This window comes from Anabrus simplex, chromosome 3, assembly GCF_040414725.1.
Source record: "Anabrus simplex isolate iqAnaSimp1 chromosome 3, ASM4041472v1, whole genome shotgun sequence".
NCBI lineage: Eukaryota > Metazoa > Arthropoda > Insecta > Orthoptera > Tettigoniidae > Anabrus > Anabrus simplex.
In genome coordinates this window covers 525,365,032-525,392,383 of record NC_090267.1, presented here as the reverse complement: position 1 = coordinate 525,392,383, position 27,352 = coordinate 525,365,032, and the positions used below count along the sequence as shown (strand labels likewise).

Genomic DNA, 27,352 nt, shown 5'->3' with positions numbered 1-27,352 from the left:
TCAGTGGAACTGTCGAGCACTGTCGGGCGCTCGAGCATTGCTCACTTCGTGCCACTGCTCGACGGCTGGGAAAAGCCCGCGCTGCGATAAGGCTGTGGCCGGCCGTCCTTCACCTCTCGGTGATCAGTGGAACTGTCGAGCACTGTCGGGCGCTCGAGCATTGCTCACTTCGTGCCACTGCTTGACGGCTGGGAAAAGCCCGCGCTGCGATAAGGCTGTGGCCGGCCGTCCTTCACCTCTCGGTGATCAGTGGAACTGTCGAGCACTGTCGGGCGCTCGAGCATTGCTCACTTCGTGCCACTGCTCGACGGCTGGGAAAAGCCCGCGCTGCGATAAGGCTGTGGCCGGCCGTCCTTCACCTCTCGGTGATCAGTGGAACTGTCGAGCACTGTCGGGCGCTCGAGCATTGCTCACTTCGTGCCACTGCTCGACGGCTGGGAAAAGCCCGCGCTGCGATAAGGCTGTGGCCGGCCGTCCTTCACCTCTCGGTGATCAGTGGAACTGTCGAGCACTGTCGGGCGCTCGAGCATTGCTCACTTCGTGCCACTGCTTGACGGCTGGGAAAAGCCCGCGCTGCGATAAGGCTGTGGCCGGCCGTCCTTCACCTCTCGGTGATCAGTGGAACTGTCGAGCACTGTCGGGCGCTCGAGCATTGCTCACTTCGTGCCACTGCTCGACGGCTGGGAAAAGCCCGCGCTGCGATAAGGCTGTGGCCGGCCGTCCTTCACCTCTCGGCGATCAGTGGAACTGTCGAGCACTGTCGGGCGCTCGAGCATTGCTCACTTCGTGCCGCTGCTTGACGGCTGGGAAAAGCCCGCGCTGCGATAAGGCTGTGGCCGGCCGTCCTTCACCTCTCGGTGATCAGTGGAACTGTCGAGCACTGTCGGGCGCTCGAGCATTGCTCACTTCGTGCCGCTGCTTGACGGCTGGGAAAAGCCCGCGCTGCGATAAGGCTGTGGCCGGCCATCCTTCACCTCTCGGCGATCAGTGGAACTGTCGAGCACTGTCGGGCGCTCGAGCATTGCTCACTTCGTGCCCCTGCTTGACGGCTGGGAAAAGCCCGCGCTGCGATAAGGCTGTGGCCGGCCGTCCTTCACCTCTCGGTGATCAGTGGAATTGTCGAGCACTGTCAATCATAATCCCGGCCGGTGACAGTAAACCTGCCGCGTGCTCAACAGTGCGGATTTGCATTAGAAATCGTGTGTAAAATCAGTTGAGCAGTGCAGACAGCGTTATGGATCAACCAAGTATAGGTCGTAAACCCTGCATTCAAGAAACAAAGAGAAGTATTCTGGAGAGAATTAGGAGTGGCTCGTTAGTCCTGAAGAAGAAAGATATGTCGGAAGAGGAGGCGAAGAGTGAAGCTTGGAAATTGTTTGCACTTGCAGTGGATCCTGTCACGCAGGCTGCTTCTGGGTTCGTGCAGTGTACCACATGTGATACTATACTTTCTTACCAGACAAGCATAACAGGTATGATTCGGCGTAGCAAAAGTAACTGCGGATAAGAATTCCACCGAACACGTGCAGTACCAAGCAGCGTAAAGAAAGGTGTTGTTGATAAGTTGGTCGATATGAGTGGAATAGATTTGCTACTGTTATATACTTGTATTAAGATTGGCTTCAAGAACTATTCACAGGAGCTCATCAATGTTGGCGCGACTTATGGCAAAGTCAATATAGAAGATGTTCTTCCGCACCCTACCCCTGAATCACGGCATGTTAAAGAAAAGGCCGACAAAATACGGGCGACAATGATGCCCAAGCTAATATGTGCCCTAAAGAACAAAATGTGCGCTTTAGATGCTGATCTGTGGTCTGATAACTACAAGAAAAGAAATTTTTTGACTGTGACATCGCATTATGAGTGGCAGCTAGAAACGCTTGTTTTGCTAACAACTGACGTTTTGGACATACCTAAGATAGGAGAGAACATTCGGCACGAAATCGAAGAACGGTTGCTTGAGTTAGCAATTAGCAAGAATGATCTTACAAAATGCTACTTTGTCACCAACCAAGGAGCTAATATGAAGAAGGCACTTGAATCTTACGAGCGTTTGCCTTGCTTTGATCACTGCCTGATGACTGCGCTTCGTCACACATTTCAAGAGACGTTTTTAGAAGACGAAGCTCCTGAAATCCTGTTGTGTTTGGTATCAGCAAGAGCTATAGTAGGCTATTTGAAGAGATCGGGTCACTCGGGGCGTCTGCAGCACTCTGTGAAGCAAGAAGCTGTAACACGGTGGAACAGTATACTGTTAATGCTCAATTCCATCATAAGTCAAATTGACGATATTCGAGATCTACTAGAATCAAAACTCTTAGAAACTTTCCATGAAGAGTGCGTACGAGAAGTTATCACTTTTCTAACCCCCTCTAAAGAAGCGAGTTTGGATTTGGAAAGTGAAAAGGTAACAATGCTGGAATGTGTGCTGCCTTGGTACACGCGTCTGTTACATCATTGTGAACCAGAAGAGAGTGACAACGAAGTAAGAAATATTTTTATAAGTTACGATCGTTTATAAACCTGTTGAATTATAGGAATTTAATTATGTATATACTGTTTATCCTTTTCAGCGCATGACGAAAATAAAAACGAGAGCAGCATACTTTATCACAGAGAAGTGCAAATTGGAGGCTATCCATTACGTTGCCACGGTCCTATGGCCATCACGACGTCATCTGAAGAAAATCACAGCAGAAGAAAAGCAAGTCGCGTATGCTGAAATTCGACGATTGTGCTCGGAACTGCCTGTAAATGGTAAGGTCGAATCACGGAAGCAAATTAGTAAACGAATGTTTGTTTGTCTAATCTTCCACCTTTCGTTAGATCAACAATTATGCCGTCTAAAATGTACAATATTTGAGAAGGGTTTCGCAGCTTAAAAATTCCACAATGCGCTTTGATGTAATTTTTGTGATATATATATCTAAATATAGGAATTTACTGGAAATATACCTTTCTAGTAACCAGTAATCCTAATTAAGTTTTATACATATTTAAAGGTGACAGGAATGCATTACGGATGTTTTTGTTCATTTTTAGAGCTCATTCAAGCAAACATTGACCAAGTTCTTCCCATGAAAAAGTCCAAGGTGGACTGGAGTTCGGATGAGGACGACGAAGATGGACACACAAATTCTACTAATGATCTCGACAGGTACCTTTCACTCTCCAAATCCGACTGTAGTTGTGCCGAAGGACACATTTTGAAGCGGTGGAAAAGGCATGCGGAGTTATTTCCAAGGCTGTCGGTAGTAGCCAGAAGAGTTCTCGGCATTCCTGCCACTAGTGCTGCCAGCGAGAGAAATTTTAGCCGGGCCGGTCACCTGCTGTCCAGCAAAAGATCGTGCTTGGAATCAGACAAGGTGGATGATCTCTTATTGATTCATCACAATTTCGTAAGTATTCTGAACATACCACGTAATCACAAGAAAGGAAACATTCCTCAAACTCTATAAATGTGAGATTCCGCTTTCATTTACTTCACAGGAAGAAGTGTAAACCGCCAGCTGTAGTAGTAGCTCCAGGAACACAAATGACTCCTGAGCATCAGGCAGTACCAATGACGAAAAACGAATTGTATAGTTATGATTCAAATGTAATTTTATTTACAGGTCATAATTTGTTTATAAATTAACGCTTATAAAAAGAAAATGGACGAGTATTTGTTTAAAAATAATCCTGCATTGCTTCTTGATCCTGCATTAGATATTAGTAGGGTGTATATGTGGCCGAGTCTAGAGATGGGCTACACATAGCCCACTATTACTGTGTCCCCGTTTATCTAGCGAACGGAACAAAATACTATATGAAGACATTACAGTTCATAATGTTACAATTATTGGAATACATGATCACCTCAAAGACGAAAATCCAATAGTCTGCAACATATTAACACACTTCAAATGTAACATATACAATTGTAATATTTAGGTTATAGAACTGATAGTAAAAAACGAAAGACATTTGTAAAAGATATAGGTGAGGGTTAATGTAAAGTAGTGGCCTATGATCTTGAGTCTGGCGAAGCGCAGCTCACTGGCTGGCTAGCACTGAGTCCGCCGGTTACTGGCGCCCGACCGAGCGCTTGGCGCACTCGGCCAGTCGCTGATGATCGGTGCATACTCCCGAGAGCCGGTAAAAATCAGAAATAATGCAGACCTCTAGTGAGTAACATGGGCTGTATTTTATTTTCAAAACAATTCGAGGTGGGGGATGTACGGGGGGGAGATGTAAAAATATTAGGCTAATATAGGCAAAATATCGAATTTGTTGTATAAGGATGAGACAAAGCTCAATTTAATCCTGCTGATGCAAAGAACAAAACTCGGTAAGCCCTACCATTATGGAGATGTTGGCACCACACTACCCCTGCCGCAACCATGGCAACGTCAGCTCCAGGATTCTAGAGCATCCAGATTATGCTTGGGCATAGCTGCCAACCAAGACTTAATATCTGTTGTGTAAGGCACTCATAGGACTCCTTTGGCTGACGATGGAAAGGGGGCTGAAGTATAAAAATCTTATCTTACTATATATGTGTGTGTGTGTAAATGACACATCTCCTCCTAAACCACTGAAGCAATTTCAACCAAACTTGGTACATGTATTACTTACTATCGAGAGACGAGCACTGTGGGGGTAAGCCATCCCTAGCGCCCTTAAGGGAGAGGGGTCGGGGGGGGGGGTAGTTATAAAAATAATCGAGAATAGTGTCGAATCCATAGTTTTCGTGGTCGTTGAAATGAATAGTAACACTCCAAATTTTTTTATGTTCATGTTCAGCACCTTTTGGGGTGTGGGTGAGGGGGGAGTGAGATATAAAAATAATCGAAAACAGTGTCGAATGTACAGTTTTGGGCTCACTGAGATGAATGGTGACAATCTAGATTTTTTATTTCTTGGGGGGAGGGCGAGAGGGGGACAGTCTCATTGACAGTTGAAATCCTGTACATCGTATCTATAGTGCAACGGCTAAATACATATAGTTATCACTTATTAATTTTTGACAGGATCAAATACTTCCCAGTCAATTCGAGCTTTCATAAGGACGAAGTTTTACTCGAAAATTAAATAATCCAAAACTTGAAATCAAACACATCAAAATGATTCTAAAACTACATAATAGATCGTAATATATCAATCTGCAAGTCAAAAAGGAATTCTATAAAAGTTCACATCACACATAACTAACTGGTAATGCAAATCTTAAAGGTAAATATTCAGAAACTATCCGGGCAATGCCGGGTACTACAGCTAGTTAGAAGTAAATCAAGTGTTGAGTTCATAATTCTGTACCTGAGAACTAGACTATCTTAAGTCCAAATGTTAAGTTTAACAGTAGAACCAGAAAACGAAATTTTACTCGCAAATTTCCCTACAGGGTCGTAACAAAAGACTGAAATAACATTTATCTTACATTTATATAATCATAAGCACTTGTACTTCATACTGTGATGACGGGTTTTTGTTCTCTCATTTTTTAAATACTTTTGTGGACTTAAGATATCTGTTTGTCAGGATGTGGAGAGGACTTAGGATAGGAAAAGACGTATTAAACTATAAAATTGTAGCACTAACTCCTTTCAAATTGACTTTATTATAAACATATAAAAATCACAAGGAAGAAAACATCAATAAAATTCAGTACAGCATTGAGCGCTACTGCGCTTATGTTAAAGTTTATAGATCATGAGCCAAAACTGCTAACCAGGCAATTTTTATTCCGAGTCAGGGTAGTCTCCTTTGACGGATTCTTCAGTCTTGAGATTCCTGAAGTACAAGTGATATTCTTCTGGAACCCACTTTAAGATGGTGCACAAATCCTTATACTTTTCTTTACTAATTGACTTCTTAGTTCTAATCACAGGAAGAGTTTGTGGAAAAGAAGTCCTGGCACTTCTGGTATTCCTCCTCAAATCGACTTCTTTGAACATTTCATCCTGGAACGAGGTTTTGTACTGATAGGGGTATGGTTTGTCTTTTCTCACCTGGATCCAAACCATTTCAGAAATATGTGCGTTTTCTCCCAGGGTGTTTTTCTTCCTCAGAACAATCATGTTGCTGTCTTTGCTTGAAAAACCCAAGAAATCTTTGAAATCTGCCAAACACATTCTTTCAACTTTGATTTTTTTCCCACTTTCTTCTACTAAGTTTATCCAATCATTACAAGTAAAGATGTTTTGTGTCTCGATCCTTTTCTTCTTCCTTTCAATAATGCTGTGTACAGTATCCACTTCCATGTGGGTGTGCCCACGCAACAAGTACTTGTGGTTAATAACTTGTAAATTTTTCCATTTTGAAATAAGCCAGAAGTACATGATAATCATTTGATGATTTCTGTTCTGACCTGAGCAGTTATCCGACCAGACAGTGAGGATGTGAGTTTCATCAGTTAGATGATTATGTGCCCATTTCAAGAAACATGAAGCCATCTCATTTCCTCCACGGCCTCCACAGGTTTCATCATACATCATGCAATAGGACTGTCTTAGTGTGGAATCATATAGAGTATAGTTTAGTGTCCATAACGTCCTGAGGTAGTAGCACTCTGAATTTGTTAGATATGGTGTCGGTAAACATTTTTGTAGGTCCACCATTACGACTTTCTCATTTTCGCCGCAAGTTTCCTTGTCATTTGCTTTCATCTTGTAGCGGCGGGTGGCTTCTTCCAAGTGCTCTTTCTTCCTTTTCATAATTTCAGATATCTCATGTTGTGTGGACGATTGTTGGTTTATCTGGATATTATATTCATCGCACTTGTCACACGTATCGTTATCTGGCAACTTAAAAGCGATGTTGTACACTTCATTGAATATTTTTCGAAACAACCATTCTTTTGCTGCTATTTTTCCTTCCTTGGTACATTCTTGGCAGTATAAAGAATACATTTTTGATAGATTCAGTTCACTTCCTATGTACTTCCTCTTCGTTCGTTCCCTGCTGTAATGACTCTCATAAACTGGATATCTGTCTATATGTGCTCTAATGTCACGACAAAGCTCTTCTGAAGTTTTATTTGATGGCGTGTGTTTACCTCTTCCATCAACTTCAATCATACCACATCCACTGGCCTTTTTCAAGGCAGTTTTCACCATTTGAATACTTATCCCCAGTGTATTTAAAACATTCCTTGACAAACGGGGATTTTATTGTTTGACACGTTTAAATGATAGATATATGTTGCTGTTCTTTGCCGTTGTGTCTCATGACATCGTGGCCTATGCCTTATAACTGGCTTTTCCTCCACAAGGGAAATAATGTACTGTCTCTTAAGGTCCCAACTCTTCTCTGCGCTCCAAAATTCATTAAATATTTGCTGTCTTTCAACCTCAGTTACCTTTGTTGAACATTTCATTCTGCAGTTTCTACATTCAGAACGAAGAACACGCTTACCAACTAACTTACCAGCTGAAGAGACACATTCTTCTCCACCTAATAACTTTACTTTCCTCACATTCTTCTTCCACAAAAGAGTATTTCTTTTCCTTTTCCTACAACCATTCTTATTATTTTCAAAATCTTCAACTTCATCTTCAGAATCTGAGTACGGAACCAATCTAGCACCAGTTGTACAAGAGGGGAGCAAAAATGTTCCGCTCTCTGTTTGCTTGACGTCACAAACAGAAGAAAGGGCACTGGATGGGGTATCATTAGAGTCACTCTCCAACGAATGCTCTTGTGGGGGCTGTGATCTCTTACTAGAACTACCCACAAGCCCTTGAAAATTGGCACTGCATTCTATTTTAGTCTCTTCAGCAACAAGCTGCGGGTAAATAGGCGTGGAGACTTGATCATTGTAACCTACGTCAGTGCAATGCGAATTCACTTTAACACATTCTAATTGAGTGTACACCTTGTCTCCACTATCTTCTTCGTCCTCTTCTTCTTCTTCTTCTTCTTCTTCACAAAATCGGGCCTCGTAACAGTAGGGGCCTGCGGACCAAAAATATTTTTAAACTACTATCCAACAGATAAAAGCACATGCATGAATAACAGTTCTTGAACACATTGCATTGGCTCTTGAAAACAAATACAGTATAATCTTTCATGATTATAAAGTGCGGTGAACTTAATACTTACTTCCACTTTTTTTATCTACTTGTAGATTCATAAAAGGGAAGGGAGTTTCTGTTCCCTTAAGCTCATTGTCATTGTCATTAAACCCTGTAAAAGAAATTGATTAACAAGCTAATTACTGTGAGGCTCATAAAGAGGAAGACTCTTTCCTAAAACGTCAAAAAATTATTTTTCAATATCTGTAGAGCATAGAAATAGAAATATATTGTACTAATCAACATTATTCTTACCTCCTGGACACTGGTTTAGCTGCAATGCAAGATCAACTAACATCCGTCCACGGCTCATTGCTCCTTATGAATGAAACCGAGCAGAACAAGCAAAACAATGGTAATATTCCCGCCTAAGTCGACAAAATCCTTGTCAATAATGTGACTTGAACTACAATGGTAACACAAAATCTCAATGCCAAACTATCTTAAACGGACTTAGGCTATCGCAAGTTATGATTTGCTTAGAACCAAAGTATCGTAAGTGGACTTAGGATAAGTTGGCTCACAGGATTCTCAGGACTAAAGATTATATTGACACTGCTAATTCGTAAAATTATTGTTTTACAAGACTTAACATAGTCTGGCTCAATAAAGCGCTCTTTCATCATCTACATGCCGGATTATCTCAAAAAGGCAAAAAATGGACTTAAGATAGTCTGGTTCTCAGGTACAGAATTATGACTGTTAGAACTATCAATACAGGCTAATGAAGCTAATAGTACCATGGTATTTCTGCAGGGTGTTGAAGACATCGAGTGTTACGTGCGGCTGTAAGAAGGCGACGATACCGGACACAAAGCGCCCAGAAGCATGCAGCATTGTCTGTGTCACAGCCTGGAACAACACTAACGTTGCAACATGTAGCACCACGGCCGGGTCACTGGCAACTGACAGCTGCTCCAAGAGTGCCTGTCTGTGAGCGAAGAGTTGAGGCCTGAAACAAATTAATAATCTAGCTATAGTACAGCTTCTCCCTCTCGTGGAGATGGGCTGAATTTCATGTTCATTAAAAGATGTTGCAACTACTGTTTCTGAGTGCCAACTGGGGTCAACTTAGTTGAGAATAATTCCTACATAAACGTTCGTCTGGAACAAAATGCTGGAAAATTTATTATGTCCAATAAGGGACCATTTACTCATTCAGCACAAATATTTCATTAGTTGAGAATTGCTTCCATTTTGGGTTTGGCACATACTGGCTAGAGTAATTTGTTTCTAAGTTGCCAGCAGTTCCCGTTCATTTCTAAACCAACCAATCAGCACCCAGCTCGTCCCTATAAATACTCGCAACATTAAGCGAGGTTCTCCTCCCAGGAGACCAAGGACGAGGCTGTATGTGGCGTACTGCGATTACCTTTAGTTTGTATTATGTAGGCTGTCTGTATGTACCGTCATTTTCCTTAACCCTTTTGCTGTCAGGCTATTTTCACCAGTCAAGCCCAAAACACTCAGACCATTTTTCATGATTATGCATGTTAAAATGTAAAAAATTGCCATATAAAGAAATCCCCAGATACAAAATTGAAACAAATCACAATAGTACAATATTCAATATAGTTTTAGGAAAATAATCCCAAAATTGTACATGGCATATTTTACTACAAAAAACATTTGAAAATTAGAAAATATATTACAAAAAAATAAAAAACGGTTTTCAAATACTAGAAAAGTAATCTGTTCTTTAGTGATATTGTTGATCAGTCATTCTGAAAATAAGAGCATTTAATTCTGTATGACATGATATAATTTTGTCTTTTTATTTAGTCATGACATAAAGAACTGTACATGTGCCGTGCGTTTTGGGAAACATTCTCCTATCATCACTACCAGTAAAATCTAAATCACACTTCTTTTTTATCTACAGCTTTTCCCACACTTGTGGGGTCGCGGGTGCGAACTGTGTCGCACATGGCCGGGTGCCCTTGCTGACACTAACCACTATCGCGTGCTTCTGTGGTGGTTTGTAGTGTAGTGTGTTGTCTGAATATGAAGAGGAAAGTGTTGGGACAAACACCCTGTCACTGGGTCACAAGAATTAATCAAAGGCGATTAAAATCCATGACCTCGCCGTGAATCAAACCCGGGCCCTCTGAACCGAAGGCCTCAAGGCTGACCATTCAGCCAATGAGTCGGACTAAAATCCGAATCACTATTGGCTATAAAGTCACTGTCATCGTCTCAAGCTTCTAAATAATCCAAAACATTGGAATTATTTAGCCTAGAACTTGGCCCAGCCAGTTAAAAAGTTAGGCCTACTCATGGCATGAAAAGCTGATAATAATGATGATGATGCTTGTTGTTTAAAGGGGCCTAACATCTAGACCGAACGCTATCATACAGGAACCTAGCAGCCAAATTAAGGTCACGCAACATCATTCACAAACTTGCTGGCTCCACATGGGGAGCTTCTGCATCTACTTTGCGTACTTCAGCTATGGCGCTGGTGCTTTCCACAGCTGAGTACTGTTCTTCCGTATGGATCAACAGCTCTCATGCTAAAAAGGTGGACACGGTCCTGAATGAAACAATGCGTGTCATAAGTGGCACAGTAAAATCTACTCCTCTTTTCTGGTTGCCAGTGCTCAGCCACATAGAACCTCCTAGAATTAGAAGATTGAACAACTTGTTGAGAGAATACAGCAAGATATTAACCAATCCTGATCTCCCCATCCATGAAGATGCTAACGTCAGATTCAGCCGCCTCAAATCAAGATCTCCTCCTATTCAAACAGCACAGGAACTTGTTAGAAGGGATTTCAATCCAAAAGCAGATTGGCAACAAGAGTGGAACAGCGTAGCTCCGACTCAATGGCGGGCATTGTTCAATTATAAGAATCTTGCAGCTGGCTTTGATTTACCCCGCAAGACATGGGTAGCCCTCAACAGAGTCCGTACTAACCACGGGAGATGTGGTTCAATGATGTTTAAATGGGGTATGAGATCTTCCCCAGCCTGTGACTGTGGTGCAGTTAAACAGACTATCGACCATATCGTCACCGAATGCATTGGAAGGGCATTCGCTGGATCTAGCCAGGACTTTGTGGTGGCTTCTGCTGAGGCCATACAATGGCTAGAGAATTTAGATCTAAATATTTGAACCCTTTTGCTTGCATGATTGTTTTCAATGTTATGTGTATATCTTATAATTATGTATATAATGGTTTGTGCTTACTGTTCATTTATATTTAATCTTTGTATTGTTTTGTGTACGTTACCATACGCTAATAATAATCTAGAACATCGGCCCTAATGGTACAAAATGAAATGACAAATTAAAAGCCCAAAAACAGCCACTGATCACAATTCAAAACGTGAGGACGAAGAATGAATGGATGCATGGATATGAATTTAAAACGATCAGTGGAACTGACCCATAGTGCCTCACATGCACAGAAGCTGGCGTATTACTGACCAAAGGACTGCTTCTATAGCACAATACTGAATCAATGATACTTGTAGTCGAAAGGGGTCCAAAATCCAAGTCAGCGGCCCCTCACAATGGTACTTATCGCTAGGAAAGTAGAACCATGGTATTTCTGATGTTGTGGTACTAATCAAGAGTCACAATTAAATTGAAATAACAAATAACCTAGTTCAACCTATTCAATACAAATAAATAAGAAATGTAGAGTTACATTTCTATTTAATTATAAGCAGAAGCGGTACCGGTTTCAACCCCAATCTGGGTCATCATCAGCCGAATAAAATGCAAAAACAATGCAAAGGTAAATAAGAAATTAAAGAATGAGTCTTTCACAAGAACACTTGGAGAGGCAAGATAAGATGATGGGGACTGGCACTGTGCGATTTTAATTCGCGAAATCTAGAAGAAGTAGAAGGTCAGTCACTTATATGAAATGTTTACGAGAAGAGGTGAACAGCATGTATATATTATCAGGTGCGAAGTCACAACATAATTTAATGAATATGAAGTCCAAAATAGTGTAGAAATCGAAGACGAGTCACTTCAATCACTCGTCGTGCCAGTCGGGAGTTACAACTGCCTACAACAACAATTTGGCGTGTTTTGAGACGTCACTTGGCTATGAAGCCGTACAAGTTACAGCTGTTACAAGCTCTGCAAACGTGTGGCATTTTGTAACGAGATTCTTGATGCTATTGACGATAACACTTTCGCACAACGCATCGTGTTCAGTGATGAAGCTAGTTTCCTTGTTAGTGGTCAGGTGAACAAACACAATGTTCGAATTTGGGGCCTACAGAACCCACATGCAGTCATTGAACATGTACGAGATTCGCCCGAAGTCAATGTATTTTGTGCGATATCCCGATCATCTGTTTACGGCCCATTCTTCTTTGATGGAAACACGGTTAACGGTCAGCAGTACCTCGCTATATTACAAAACTGGTTGTTTCCGAGGCTGCAGGAAGACAACTTCATTTTTTCACTGGAATTGCCAAGTGCGTGAATATCTGAATGAAACTCTACCGAACTGTTGGATTGGTCGTCAAGGAGCTGGCGACTTAGCATGTCTCAGCTGGGCTCCACGGGCACCGAATTTGACACCCTGTGACTTCTTCCTGTGGGGTTTTGTTAACCCTCGAACCGGTAGTTGAAATAGCTCTAACCGGTGGGTGTGCACCACAAATTTGCAGTACCTGATGTATGTCACTTTGACAGGTGTATTATTCACAGAATATGCACCAAAACATTCAGCATGAACTGGAAAAGTGGTTTGCATTTACCTTCAATGTAATAGTATTTTTATTTTCCGCCCCGTTATATGCCCCCTCAAAAAAAATCAAGAAATATTTTTCACTTAGACATCAAATATAAATGACGAATCTCTTTTTCATAAAATATTTAAAATATACATTTTGTAGAGAAATTAATTCCGATTATAGGTATGCAAATTTTAAGTGAATAGTGTTAATACGATGTACAATATTATAGGTTAGGATCCACCTTTCAATACTCCGTAATAAGATGGTAAAAAGTAGTTACAACCTGTTTAATGGGACCGGTTTCAACACATTTTAAGTGTCATCATCAGCCAATTTGCGAAGATCTTAAAACAATTAGCACATTGAATACAGGCAAAAAATTAACATTGTATCATAACGTAGCAATTCAGTAAATGTTCAAAACACAATAATCACAGTCAAGAGAGTAAACAGAACATCACTATCTTGCGCCGAAAACAAATATAGCTGAAGTTCATAAGCAGGTCAAATATTCGCTTATGTAAAGTCGTTGCTAGGCAGGTCTTGTAGGCATTTGTTTCTCCGGCCGAAGAGCAAAAGGTGACGTGAATGAAGTCCTAGGAAAACAGTGTAGGATTTAATTTCGTCAAATTTCAAAGTGGATATATAGGTTTTTTAAAATAATTTAAAACGTTAAAAAAGAATAAAGCCAAATAAAAAATATTAGCACAATTCATTCATAAATTTCTTAAGAATAATTACAAATTTTTATCGAATAAGTCTGTAAAAAACACCATAGAACTAGTTGAGAAATTAAATAACTTCAAAATCCAACCACACCACTCTCTACACTCTTTCGATATTGTCAATATGTATCCCAGTATTAATATCAGAAAATTATTTCCTATTATTGAAAATAACTTAAATACATATAGTTGCTTAAGCAAACTTGAAATTAATGATTTTATGACCCTCTTAAAATTAGTAGTTACTAACAACTTCTTCATCTTCGACAATACAATTTATCAACAAGATGGTTTAGCTATGGGCTCTCCAGCCTCGGGGATCCTTGCAGAAATATACCTAGACTTTTTAGAACACAATTTCATTGATAACAATGACGACTTTAAACATGTATTATTTTGGGCTAGATATGTGGATGACACATTTGTTATACTGGATGATAGAGTTTTCAATGCAGCTTCTACTCTTAATAGCCTCAATAAAATTGATCCACATATTAAATTCACTCTTGAAACAGAATCAAACAAATCTATTAATTTTCTAGACATAACAATAAACAGATTACCTTCCTCATTATCATATATGATTTACAGAAAACCCACACATACAGCTAATACCATAAAACAAGACTCTTTTCACCCACAGTCACATAAACGTGCTTCATACAACAGTATGGTTAACCGCGCCTTCAAAATTCCGCTATCAAAGGATAACTTAAATAAAGAACTAAACATCATCCGCTCTATTGCCAAATTTAACGGTTATAATTCTTATTTTATTGAACAAATCATTAACAAATTTAGACACCGCCCTAACACAACACTCTTAAAAGATATTCCCAAACCAGCTGCTTACACCACATTCACATTCAATGCAAATACCTATAGTATAGCTAATGTCTTCAAAAAACATAATACTATGATTTCTTTTCGAACTAATAATAGAAACCTTGAATTATTACATAATTCCCACTCCTTAAATAGAACAAGTGTCTTTTCTAAATCAGGCGTATACCGTTTTAAGTGCCACAACTGTAATTCTTCTTACATAGGTCAAACTGGTCGCAACTTCAAAATTAGGTACTTTGAACACGTTAATGCAATAAAGCACAACAGATTTTCGGCAGTGGGACAACACATACATGACACAAAACATGCTTTCACTACAATAAACCAGGATATTGAAATTCTCAGCACTCTAAATAAAGGCCCTCTCCTAGACATCACCGAAAACTGTTTTATACACCTTGACCAGTTTTTCAATCCAAATCTTAATCTGAATGATATTTCTGAGAAACCCAATCCCCTTTTCGATTTTCTCATCTCCTTTTTAAATAACCTGAAGTCAACAAATAAGGAATCAATCTTTCACAATTTACACAATACCCTCTCATGCCAATTCCCCCTTCCGCAACACCCCCCTTGATCCTCCTCAGTTCTCCCCCTTCTCACCCAAGGGGCTCTGAACTTCGGAGCGTGGGTTGGCGACCACGGGGCCCTTAGCCGAGTCCTGGCATTGCTCCCACTTACTTGTGCCAGGCTCCTCACTTTCATCTATCCTGTCCGACCTCCCTTGGTCAACTCTTGTTCCTTTCCGACCCCGACGCTTTTAGGTTTCCGAGGGCTAGGGAGTCTTTCATTTTCACGCCCTTCGTGGCCCCTTGTCTTCTTTTGGCTGATATCTTCATTTTTCGAAGTATCGGATCCCTTCCATTTTTCTTTCCTTCCCACCCTCCATCCCCCAGAGGTTCTGAACTTCGGAACGTGGGTTGGCGACCACGGGGGTCCTTAGCTGAGTCCTGGCATTGCTTCCACTTACTTGTGCCAGGCTCCTCACTTTCATCTATCCTGTCCGACCTCCCTTGGTCAACTCTTGTTCCTTTCCGACCCCGACGCTTTTAGATTTCCGAAGGGCTAGGGAGTCTTTCATTTTCACGCCCTTCATTGGCCCTTGTCTTCTTTTGGCTGATATCTTCATTTTTCGAAGTATCGGATCCCTTCCATTTTTCTTTCCTTCCCACCCTCCATCCCCCAGGGGCTCTGAACTTCGGAACGTAGGTTGACGACCACGGGGGCCCTTAGCTGAGTCCTGGCATTGCTTCCACTTACTTGTGCCAGGCTCCTCACTTTCATCTATCCTGTCCGACCTCCCTTGGTCAACTCTTGTTCCTTTCCGACCCCGACGCTATTAGTTTTCCGAGGGCTAGGGAGTCTTTCATTTTCACGCCCTTCGTGGCCCTTGTCTTCCTTTGGCTGATATCTTCATTTTTCGAAGTATCGGATCCCTTCCATTTTTTCTTTCCTTCCCATCCTCCATCCCCCAGGGGCTCTGAACTTCAGAGCGTGGGTTGGCGACCACGGGGCCCTTAGCTGAGTCCTGGCATTGCTTCCACTTACTTGTGCCAGGCTCCTCACTTTCATCTATCCTGTCCGACCTCCCTTGGTCAATTCTTGTTCTTTTCCGACCCCGATGCTATTAGGTTTGCGAGGGCTAGGGAGTCTTTCATTTTCACGCCCTTCGTGGCCCTTGTCTTCCTTTAACCGATATCTTCATTTTTCGAAGTGTCGGTTCTTTTTCTTTTTTCTTCGAATTAGTATTATATTAAGGATTGTTGCCCAATTGTATTTCCTCTAATAACAATAACCACCACCACCACCACCAGCACCACCACCACCAGCACCACCACCACCAGCACCACCACCACCATCACCACCCTCTAATTAACGTCCCCCTTTCTCTATTTATCATTTCTTTATCAATTACTACGGCAAGTTGTTTCGAGTTGAACCTCGTATTTCTTTCATTATTTCTTCCTATTTTTTTAAATATATTTTTTATTTGGCTTTATTCTTTTTTAACGTTTTAAATTATTTTAAAAAACCTATATATCCACTTTGAAATTTGACGAAATTAAATCCTACACTGTTTTCCTAGGACTTCATTCACGTCACCTTTTGCTCTTCGGCCGGAGAAACAAATGCCTACAAGACCTGCCTAGCAACGACTTTACATAAGCGAATATTTGACCTGCTTATGAACTTCAGCTATATTTGTTTTCGGCGCAAGATAGTGATGTTCTGTTTACTCTCTTGACTGTGATTATTGTGTTTTGAACATTTACTGAATTGCTACGTTATGATACAATGTTAATTTTTTGCCTGTATTCAATGTGCTAATTGTTTTAAGATCTTCGCAAATTGGCTGATGATGACACTTAAAATGTGTTGAAACCGGTCCCATTAAACAGGTTGTAACTACTTTTTACCATCTTATTACGGAGTATTGAAAGGTGGATCCTAACCTATAATATTGTACATCTTATTTCTCTATTCAATACGGAACAATAATGAAGTTTTTAACTTTAAATAAATAGTGTTAATACTTCAGGAATTATTCAATAAAAAGTACGGTATTTGATAGAGCTCTAACCGGTGGGCGTTCATAACCTACGTCAGGTGGCACAACACCTCCATTCTGCTGGAGTAGGCCTTGAATTTCCAGATGCATTTAATTCAATTACAATATCTTCATCATTTAAATTCGAAAATGTAGCCATCATGTGTGCATAACACACAGTAAACAATGAAAGGAAGTCACAACAAAATCAACACGTGTTTCAAAGCTCTGCGAATTGCGATCTTCAATTGTTTCAAAGATATCACACAAAAATGGATGTATTTAACAACGAAACCTTCCACATTCCAAGGAGAAAACATGCCTAGGTGAATGCTGCCATCTAACAGAAATATTCACATCATCTTCTAGCTTTATTTACTGGTTAAGTGGACCTGACGATCTATCGTCAGAGGCGGTTGAGATAGGCGCACACCTGCCGATCTATCGTCAGCTACCGGTTCGAGGGTTAAAGACAACATTTATGTACCAGCACTCCCACAGAACCTGGAAGAGTTGAAGAACCAGATCTGTACTGCCATAAGATCAGTGACGAAGGACATGCTTGCCCGAGTATGGGAGGAATTTGAGTATCGATGTGATATTGTTTGTGTCGCTGATGGAGGACATATTGAACATCTGTAATCTGAACTTGAGACGTTCGTAAATATGTGTGTAAAGTTTCATATTCGTACGTCTTACAGTTTAATAAATATATGCGTTCAAAATACGAATATTCTTTTTGAAACACCCTGTATATTTTAAAGCATTAATAATGCATTTTTATCATCTGAAATATGTTCAGGCAAAGGAGTTATATCTAATTACGTAAAGACCACATGGACCTCACAGAGTGATACGAAATGTTTGTTTATGCCTATGTAACTCATTTGCTGGAAGGAATTTTAGCTCATTTCAAATTTTTCAAAATGATCCTTCCTAAAATTAGGGTGCGGGGATTATTCGTGTACATATGGTAAATGGTTTTACACATTTTAATAATATCCATTAATTAAATAACAAACAAAGAGTGTGAGTTACAAGAAAGAAACAAGTCATTCTATTTTTAGTTTTGACAGACCTTCATCGGTCAGCATGTTCTGTAGTCATGTAGACGTGTAGAAAGTGAAGTGATAGAGAGGATGTTTTGAAACGTATTCTGCCGACCTTACGGACTTTCAAAACACTCACAGATCTGCACATTCCTCGCTATTATAATCTATCAGCTTCATTGTCCGTATTGATAGTTCGAGTACACAAGTATAAAGTCGAGAATATTCCACCTAATCAATACTTTATTATATGAGGTGTCTAAAACATTTCAATCACATTAAAAACACAGCACCGGTTTACTTAGGTCATCATCAGCTGCTTATTCATAACATTACTCAGTCTAAACTTGAGTGACACAAATTTCATTAAAATATTTCATAATATTGTTAAAATATACTTCAGGGTACAGTTCTTAAAATCTAAAAAATTCTTGGCATCCTTATGACATGTTTAAAAATATCATATGTTGTACTGATAATATTATGTCTATTATTATATTATTATGTTGCTTTCTAGAATACTTTCTTCTTCTTCTTCTTTTCTAGCCTATTTCAATCCACTGCTGGATATAGGCCTCTTCCGTGTGCTTCCATCGTCTTCGGTCTTGAGCCACTTGGAACCAGCGTGTTCCAGCCAACAGCTTTATGTCGTCGAGCCATCTCTTCAGGGGTCTTCCAATGCCTCTCTTGTGTCCCCATGGTCTCCAGTGAACAATCCTAGAGGTCCACCTGTTGTAGTCTTGTCGAGCTACGTGTCCTACCCATTGCCATTTTAGTCTTGCTACTATCTCTAGGATGTCTGTTACATTAGTTCTTCTCCTGATGTCCTCTGAACGGATCTTATCCCTAAGGCTGATCCCTAGCATCTGTCGCTCCATGGCTCGTTGTATTCGCTGAAGCTTACGAGCACTTTCCTTCGTCAGAGTCATCGTTTCCAGACCGTAAGTTGTAACTGGCAGCACGCACGTATTATAAACCTTGGTCTTCAGGTTAATTGGAACATCCTTGTTGGTGAGGATGAACCTTAGTTTTCGGAATGCAGTCCAACTCATACCTATTCTGCGAGGAATTTCTGCATGTTGGTTGCCTTTTCCAAATTTTATCTTGTGTCCAAGATAGATGTACTCATCGACAGCTTCTATATATTGGTTTCCCATTTTAAGTGGTCGACTCTCTGGGCTTAGAATTTTCGTTTCTTTTTTTGTTAGTTGCTTTAGGTCGCACCGACACAGGTAGGTCTTATGGCGACGATGGGACGGGAAAGGGCTAGGAGTGGGAAGGAAGCGGCCGTGGCCTTAATTAAGGTACAGCCCCAGCATTTGCCTGGTGTGAAAATGGGAAACCATGGAAAACCATTTTCAGAGCTGCCGACAGTGGGGTTCGAACCTACTATCTCCCGAATACTGGATACTGGCCGCACTTAAACGACTTCAGCTATCGAGCTCGGTGAGAATTTTCGTTTTATTAATGTTCATTTCCAAACCAATCTTAGCAGAAGCAGTTTTTAATTCTTGGATCATGCTTTCTAGCACATCTAGATTTTCACTTATGAGCACAATGTCATCGGCAAAACGCAGGTGGTTCAAATATAACCCGTTGATTTTTATTCCTTCATTATCCCAATGAAGGGTTTTGAATACATCTTCCAAGGCAAGAGTAAACGGCTTTGGAGAGATTGTGTCACCTTGTCGAACTCCTTTGCCAACTGGGATTTTATTGGTGATGAGGTCTTCGTCCACTCTGACTACCATTGTTGCTTGATCATAAATGTTTTCCAGAAGCTTTATATACCTTGAGTTTATCATGGCATTTTGAAGTGCCTTCATGATTGCCCAGATCTCCACTGAGTCAAAAGCTTTTTTATAATCAATGAAGGCCAGATGAATCTTGATGTTGTACTCAGTGGCTTTCTCAAGAAGAAGACGAATAGTCTGGATGTGTTCAACAGTTGAGAAACCTTTACGAAATCCTGCTTGCTCGGCAGGTTGATAAAAATCCAGTTCTCTTGTGAGGCGGTTGGTTACAATTTTAGTCAGGAGCTTGTAAAGGTGTGATAACAAACTCACAGGATGATAGTTTTCTAAATTTTCCTTATCACCTTTCTTGAAGAGAAGTACCACTTCAGCATTTTTCCAATTTTCTGGTATTCTTCCAGAGTTAATACACTTGTTCATGAGTATTCTCACGGCTTCTAGCAGATCTCTTCCACCTAATTTCAGCATTTCATTCGTTATTTTATCCTCCCCAGGGGATTTTTTATTCCTTAGTTGTTTAAGAGCATTTTCAATCTCAGCAGTGGTTACTTCCGGTGTTACTTCATGTGTATAATTCTGGGCTAGTTGTTCATCACTGGATGGTTTATTAATGGTTGATGTATACAGCTTGTAGTAGAAATCTCTAATAACTTCAGTAATGTTTTGCCTATCTGTGACTATTTCTCCATTTTGGTTCTTAAGTTTTGTAATTTTTGGTCTTCCTGTAGACATGCTGTTCTTTAAAATCTTCATGTTTTTATTTTCTTCAATTGTCTGCATGATCATGTTATTATTAAATTTCCTTAGATCTTTTCTTATTTCCTTGCGAATGGTCTTGTTAAGATTTTTGTATTCTGCTGTATCCCTGTCCATTATCTTCCTGTCCTTAATGAGCTGCATGGTATTGAGTGAAAGTCGGCTCTTCTTATTAGTTTTCTTCAATGGGATCTTCTTCGCCGCATTTTGAATACTGACTGTAATTTTCTCATTAAGTTCGTTCACGTCCAAGTATTTCAAATCTTCTGTTGGGTTAAGTTTTTTGGTAAGAGCTTGTTGAAATGATGATTGATGTGTTTCTAAGTCCTCTACTCTTGGAAAAGTGTACCCCCTTGTCATTTTGGACCGTTCAAGTTTGAGGTCAAATGTAAAGGTTGCTCGAACTAGCCTATGGTCGCTTCCTGTATCAAATCTATTGAGAACAGTAACATCTGTACAATATTTCTTCTTGTTGGTCAGGATAAAATCTATCTCATTCTTGGTTTGTCCATCGGGGCTCTTCCATGTCCATTTTCGTTGGATGGGCTTTTTAAAGAAAGTATTCATGCAATAGAGATTTTCGGCTGTGAGATATTCTAGCAATCTTTCTCCTCTTTCGTTTCGATCGCCTAGTCCATATGTACCAATGTTCTCTGGGTCTCCGATTTCCTTTTGACCCACCTTTGCATTGAAGTCTCCAATGATGATACAGAGTTGTGTCTTTTCTGAATTTTTCGCTTTGGTGATATCTTCATACAGCTGTTCCACTGCCTCTTCGTCAGAAGTACTGGTTGGAGCATAGACATGTATGACTTGTATGGAGAATTTACTATTCAATTTGAGGACGATATATATCACTCTGAAAGAGACACAAATCATCTTGTGTATGAATTCTTTGATATTTTTATTGACAAGAATAGCAACCCCATGTGTAGAAGCATCCCCGTTATTACGTAAGATGACATGACCTGATGGAAGGGTCTCAGCTTTTTCTCCTTGAAGGCGAGTCTCACAAATACCCAGAATATCCCATTTTATGTCATGCAGTTCTTGTTCTAGCCTTTCAAGGTCTTCAGCTAGTCTCATAGTTCTTATGTTGTATGTGGCTATTCTTACTTTTTTAGTCGTTCTTTTCGAATTTTTGCCTCCCCCAGAATCCTTGAGGCAGACTGACGTATTGCCAGTGTGAGATTCTGAGTCTTTCACTCTACTCATCTGGGGTAGTTTCGTTTGAAAATTCGAAGTCATAGGAGTTTATGGAAGGTGTTCGGCAATAAAACACCACGCTTGCCAGACGTGTTGGTGAGTTGTGATTCAGCCGCCCCTAACATGGGGAACAGACGCTGTCGGGGTACCGCCACTAACATGTGGAACCGTCGTGCCCTTTGTGTGTTGTACACGTACAGGGCTGCCTCTTCCAACATCTCCGCCGTACCGAAGGTCACCCTCTCCGCCGTTGATGTCGTTGAGGTCTTCACTCGTAACCCTGAGCTGGGACCCTTACCAGATACTACACACCGGGTCAGCGTGCTCTGGGACTCACATAGGCAGGGGCGCCACACTCTGGGTAGAGCTGCCTCCAAGGAGGGTCTCTACCTGCTACCAAACCCGTTGCCTTACCCTGTATGAATACAGCCGCTCCTAACATGGAGAACAGACGCTGGGTGTAGCCGCCCACTCTGGATCAGACGCTACACGTCGTATCAAAATGTGCCCTTCTTAAGATGGCTGACAAAATGGGCAGGCTCTGTGTCCTAGGCAACCGCGTGAAAAGAGAGTAGAGTGCACATCCATGGTAGTGATGGCAGACGAGACAAGATGGGTGCCAGTTAGGGCAAAATGTTTAAAAGAGATGTAACGAGTTTCCATCTAAGTAGTGATATCTGTGGAACTATTGTAGCAGTGAACAAGATGGCAGATATTTAGGGCACAAAACTGAGAATAAATATAACCCTAAAACACTATTAAATGAACGTGGACTCCCTAGATAACACTAGCATAAACTCAGCACCTAAAATAAAATCACAAATACCCTCTGGAAACCACAAACGAAGTGCAGTTCTTCTTAACAGATGGATATAAGACGCACTGCCACTACACATCTTATTCACTCGTGGCGTACGGTAATTATGTTTGATCAATTGAATGAAATATAAAGAATGTTCACGTCACAATCGAAAGGAAAACCCGTATCTCTTGCAATGAACTAGGTATGAAATGTTTAATGCACAGAAGTAATACTAGTCACTTCTTAATGTTCAAGATAGTCTATATATTGTAACAGGAACGCCCGTACTTCAGTTTATCGGAGAGCATGAGGAACGACAAGGCGTGTACGGCCCATGCTAAGAGAGTAAGAGAGAAGGGTAGTGAAAGAAAAATTCATGATTAAGTGGATCCTTCAGTTTATTCAATAAATAGGCAAATAATTATGTCACCTTTTATAGCTGAATTGTAGATTTGTCCCTGAGGGCGTAAAGAGGACGTTGTCCCGCGGCGGCTGCGTCGTCTTGCGGTCGGCGTCGGCGTTGTCTTCCGTCGTTGGTGTTTGTATTAGTGTTGATGACTCGAACCAGAGGCAGGAACGGGGAAATGTGGAGCTTCCAGATTTGACGTCATGGGGTACTGGTGTGACACTTCCCTATGGCGAAGCACGCCGAAATAGTTCCCACAGTAGCAAGGATAAAGTTAGAGTCACAGTTCGTATTGGGAATAATACGCAAATGAAACAATCTAGAACCTTCCGAGGTGCGGTGATCAAGCACTTCATAAAGAAAATTAAATTTATCGAGTACAGTCTCTGCACTGTACTCCACCAGCATAATACATTTGTTGAAATAAATGATAGTCCAAATTCCTGTGCGTCGTAATTTTCAGATTAACACTGGCACTTAAGATCATAATGCAACACAGTTCAACGGATAGACATCGTCTTTAAATGAAATTGGGGCTGGCTAGAAATACTACCGCTGCTTTCACACAGTCTTTGAACGAAATTAATGCTGGCACAGTTAATGCAAGAACACAGTCTTTAAATGAAATAAAGCTGACACAATTAATGCAAGAACACAGTCTTTAAACGAATCCAAAGCTGGCACAGTTTATGTGAGAACACAGTCTTTAAATGAATTCAAAGCTGACATAATTAATGCAAGAACACAGTCTTTAAACGAATTCAAAGCTGGCACAGTTTATGTGAGAACACAGTCTTTAAATGAATTCAAGCTGGCGAGAACACAGTCTTTAAACAAATTCAAATATACAGCCGGACCGAGAGACGAATTATGTCGCGACGTGCTTACTTGCACACACTCGCTGATTCACGGCTTACTGCCGACTCACTCCACTCTCTGCCTTCAGCACACTGCCGTCGCATACCGCACACTCTCTCTGCTTACATTCTGCCTTACCCCAGGCTGGCGACTCGCTTATATTTCGTTCATGCAGCAATGGAACACGAAGGAACCTTCTGCGTGACGTCGCTTGTCCTTGGCCGGTGTTCTGGAACGTCGCGAACTTGCTCGCAGTTTCCACTATGCCTGTGCGCTCGGCGCAAGCTTACGGTCGGGTATTAGCGAGCTCCACTTAATAAAAGAATGAAACGTGAATGCTCGTAGGGCGTTACCGTTTCATCTCCCCCCCTGCTCGGGAAAAAGAAAATTGTTGGGCGATTTTCTTTCGCTCATCTCCTAGTAAAGTATTTCAAAAACTTCAACAGTCTTCTCACTATAGCCAGAGGATTAATGTAAAGTGTGACGCATTTTGATATGATTCCATCATTCTCCATCTGTTTAATGATGACCCGTGCTTCTTCCAAGTACTTCATGGGTATCGGATAAGGCCGTTTCTTATAAGGTGATGTGTCAGTAACATCTAAGTGGTGCTTGAAACCCTTAATGACTCCAGGTTTCTCGGAAAATACATCTGGAAACTTCTTGAAAAGCTCTTGGATTGCCTTTATTACTTTATCATCATCGTAATCTGGGCTTTCAGCTACATTGGCGTAAAGCGTGAAGTTGTAGTGGTCCTCGTTAAACTCATCATCGATAATGGACGCCATCTGGTCCTCTACGGGTCCCACTTCCTCGGGTCGCCCCTCTTCGTGGACGCTTTCTTCGACAGGCGGAGCCTCGCTCATCTTGCCTTCTACTATGCCCACCGGGGTCTCACATTCCGGATTCTTCACGTCATTATAAGTAACCAACTGTAGCCCTACAGATTCGACGTGGAAAAATTTAATCACATTAGCGGGATAATCAATGATTCCCCCATGTTGAATGAGAAAGTCTGATCCAAGAATTAAGTCAAATTTCATTTGCGTCAAAATCAAAAATAGATGTTGGAACTTAACACCACCAATTTCTAACTCAAGAAACGCCTGGAATTTGCATTTAATAGCTTTGTCAGGAACTATGCCTTTAACCTTAACTTGAGCAACCGGCAAGATGGAGATGTAGGTCGTTTCCTGCGCCACATCTATTAATTTCTGCGAAATTAGTGAGGCTTGCGATCCCGAGTCTACTAGAGAGTGGACAATCATATTGCCTAACTTAATGATAATGATCGGTAAGCCGCGTTGTATCTGAGGCTGTCGTGGTGTTGAATCCTCAGATAGTAAATCTGCATCCTCTAAATACCAATGGTTAATGAGTGCGCTACATACTACTTCTCCTCCCTCCGGGTTTTCAGGCAGTCTCTTTATTGCTTCGACAAAGTTTTTTTTTGGTACCCGTAGCTCTTGGATCCATTTCTGTTCTCTCATTTCTTCTCTGCATCTCTGCCTGGTATTCCAAAGAAGCTGCTCCAGGTAAGCCCTCTTCCCTGTTCTTATTCCTTACATATTCCGTAGTCTCTCTCCAACGTTTCTCTAATTCTTCCCGCTGGGAGTTCCTATTATCATTGGGTTGGTTAGCTGCCTGCCTCCATGAAGGTCCAGGTTGAAACTTAGCCCTCCCTTCGTAGGGACGATTCCTAGATCTTCTGTACCGAAACGGAATATCTCGACGAGTTTCTCTTTCTTCTCGCGGTTCTGGATTTACTTGAACCGGAGTCTTCATTTCCATAAAGTTGGTTGTAGTTTCTTTGGTTCGACCTGCTTTTGCTGCGCTCTGAGTGTGCGCAGTATCGAGTCTCCTCAGGACGTCATCGAGCTGCTCCAAGTCCTGGACGTTTGCCGCCACCAATATTTCCTGAACATTTGGTGGAAATTGCAGCGTTATGACCTGAATAAGTTCTTGCTCCGGTAAAGGAGGGTCGAAAAACTGCATCTTTTTAAGCTGAGATATGAGATAATCTGAATATCGCGAGGAATTGACAGACGTGTTATACTTTCTAGAGTATAATTGAAGTTTTATCAGGTGCTGAGCCTCAGCACTCCAAAATCGTCTAAGTAAGGCTTCCTTAAATTCTTCGTAAGTGTTAATACTGAATTTAAAAGCGGTAAACCACATTAACGCCTTGCCTTCTAACAATCGAGATGCTATTCGTAAACGACGGTCGGTCTTAACGTGATTTTCTTGAAAGAATTCTTCGAGGTTGAGGAGAAACTCCTTAGCAGTATACTCCTCCTTCCCCGATAATTTGGCTGGTTTTTCCTCAGTTATTTTAAAAACTGTGGAAACATTCATGGATTCTCCACTAGTGTTGTGAAGGCTAGATGATGAAACATCCTGTTCGATTTGCGATACTTTGCTGTTGAGAGCTTCTATACCTCCTTGGAGTTCAAGTTTTAGGGTTTTAATTTTCCCCTGTACAGAATTCTCAATTTCCTTGACCTCCTTTTCTATGTCGGTCTTGACTTCTGCTACGTCGCGACAGATACGAGTAATCTGCGTGTGAGCATTATCTAACTGAGTCTTAACACGTTTATCGGCCTCCTCTTGCTGACTTTTCAGAAGAGTAATTTCGTTTCCCAACTTCATGAAATTATTTTTAACAGATTCATGAAGTTTGTCTTGAATAGACGCGATTTTAGTTTGCGCAAGAGATAATTGAGCATGGGACTCTTGAAATTCTTCCTTTAAGCTTTCTACTTCCTTAAGGACTTCCTGAGAAGAAGACGGGAAAGCAAGTTTTAAGTCCTCCGCCACCTGTGATTTTATATCTTGCTTAATGGTTTCTAAGTCACGTGTTAATCTTTCATTTATTTCCGTAAACTTAGAATCCATTCTTTTGTTAGATTCTTTAAATCTTTTTTCAATTTCGGCACCTGCACTATTGAGCCTACGTTCCAAATTATTATTAACTTCTGCAAATTTTTGATCAACAGATTCTGTCAATTTTACAATGTTGGCATCATTAGCCTCCCTTAGTTGAGTGATACTACGATTAGTTACTTCATTAGCCTCCCTAAGTTGACCTATACTAGCCTTAGTGGCTTCCATACGACTTTCCAAGGCCGCGTTAGATTCTTTAAGTTGAGCTCCTAAAGTATTATTAGATTCAGCAATCCTACGCCCGAGATTAGTGTTACTTTCCGTAATCTTGTCATTTAGACTGATTTTTAAAGCCTCAATGGCAGCTAGTATGTTTTCCATATTAATGTAGTTATTTTCACAAAATGCAGAAAATACAATCATTCACTTCATACGTAAAATCACCATTATTGTCCAATGGTAAAGTTCAAAATTTCACCAACACAAAATATCAAACACTTGTGCATAAAATTAAATATCACCATTATTGTCCAATGGTAAAGTTCAAAATCTCACCAACACAAAATATCAAACACTTGTGCATAAAATTAAATATCACCATTATTGTCCAATGGTAAAGTTCAAAATTTCACCAACATAAATATATAAGCCCGTGCATGAACATTATGCCTGAAATGTTTTACATAGCAAGAAAAAAAAATAATCACTTGTGCCATAAATTTGATCAGAGTTCTGTGCCAAAAGTTGAAAATTTCGTC

At 40.8% G+C, this 27,352-nt stretch overlaps 1 protein-coding gene across 1 annotated transcript in view; it reads right to left on the bottom strand.

The window, feature by feature from the left end:
• Ufl1 (UFM1 specific ligase 1) overlaps positions 1-27,352 on the bottom strand; it is a 392,500-nt gene that overhangs the window by 30,741 nt on the left and 334,407 nt on the right. The window contains exon 12 of the mRNA XM_067143679.2: positions 8,798-9,009. Coding sequence (XP_066999780.1) covers positions 8,798-9,009 — 212 coding nt within the window. The remainder of the gene's footprint in view (positions 1-8,797; positions 9,010-27,352) is intronic.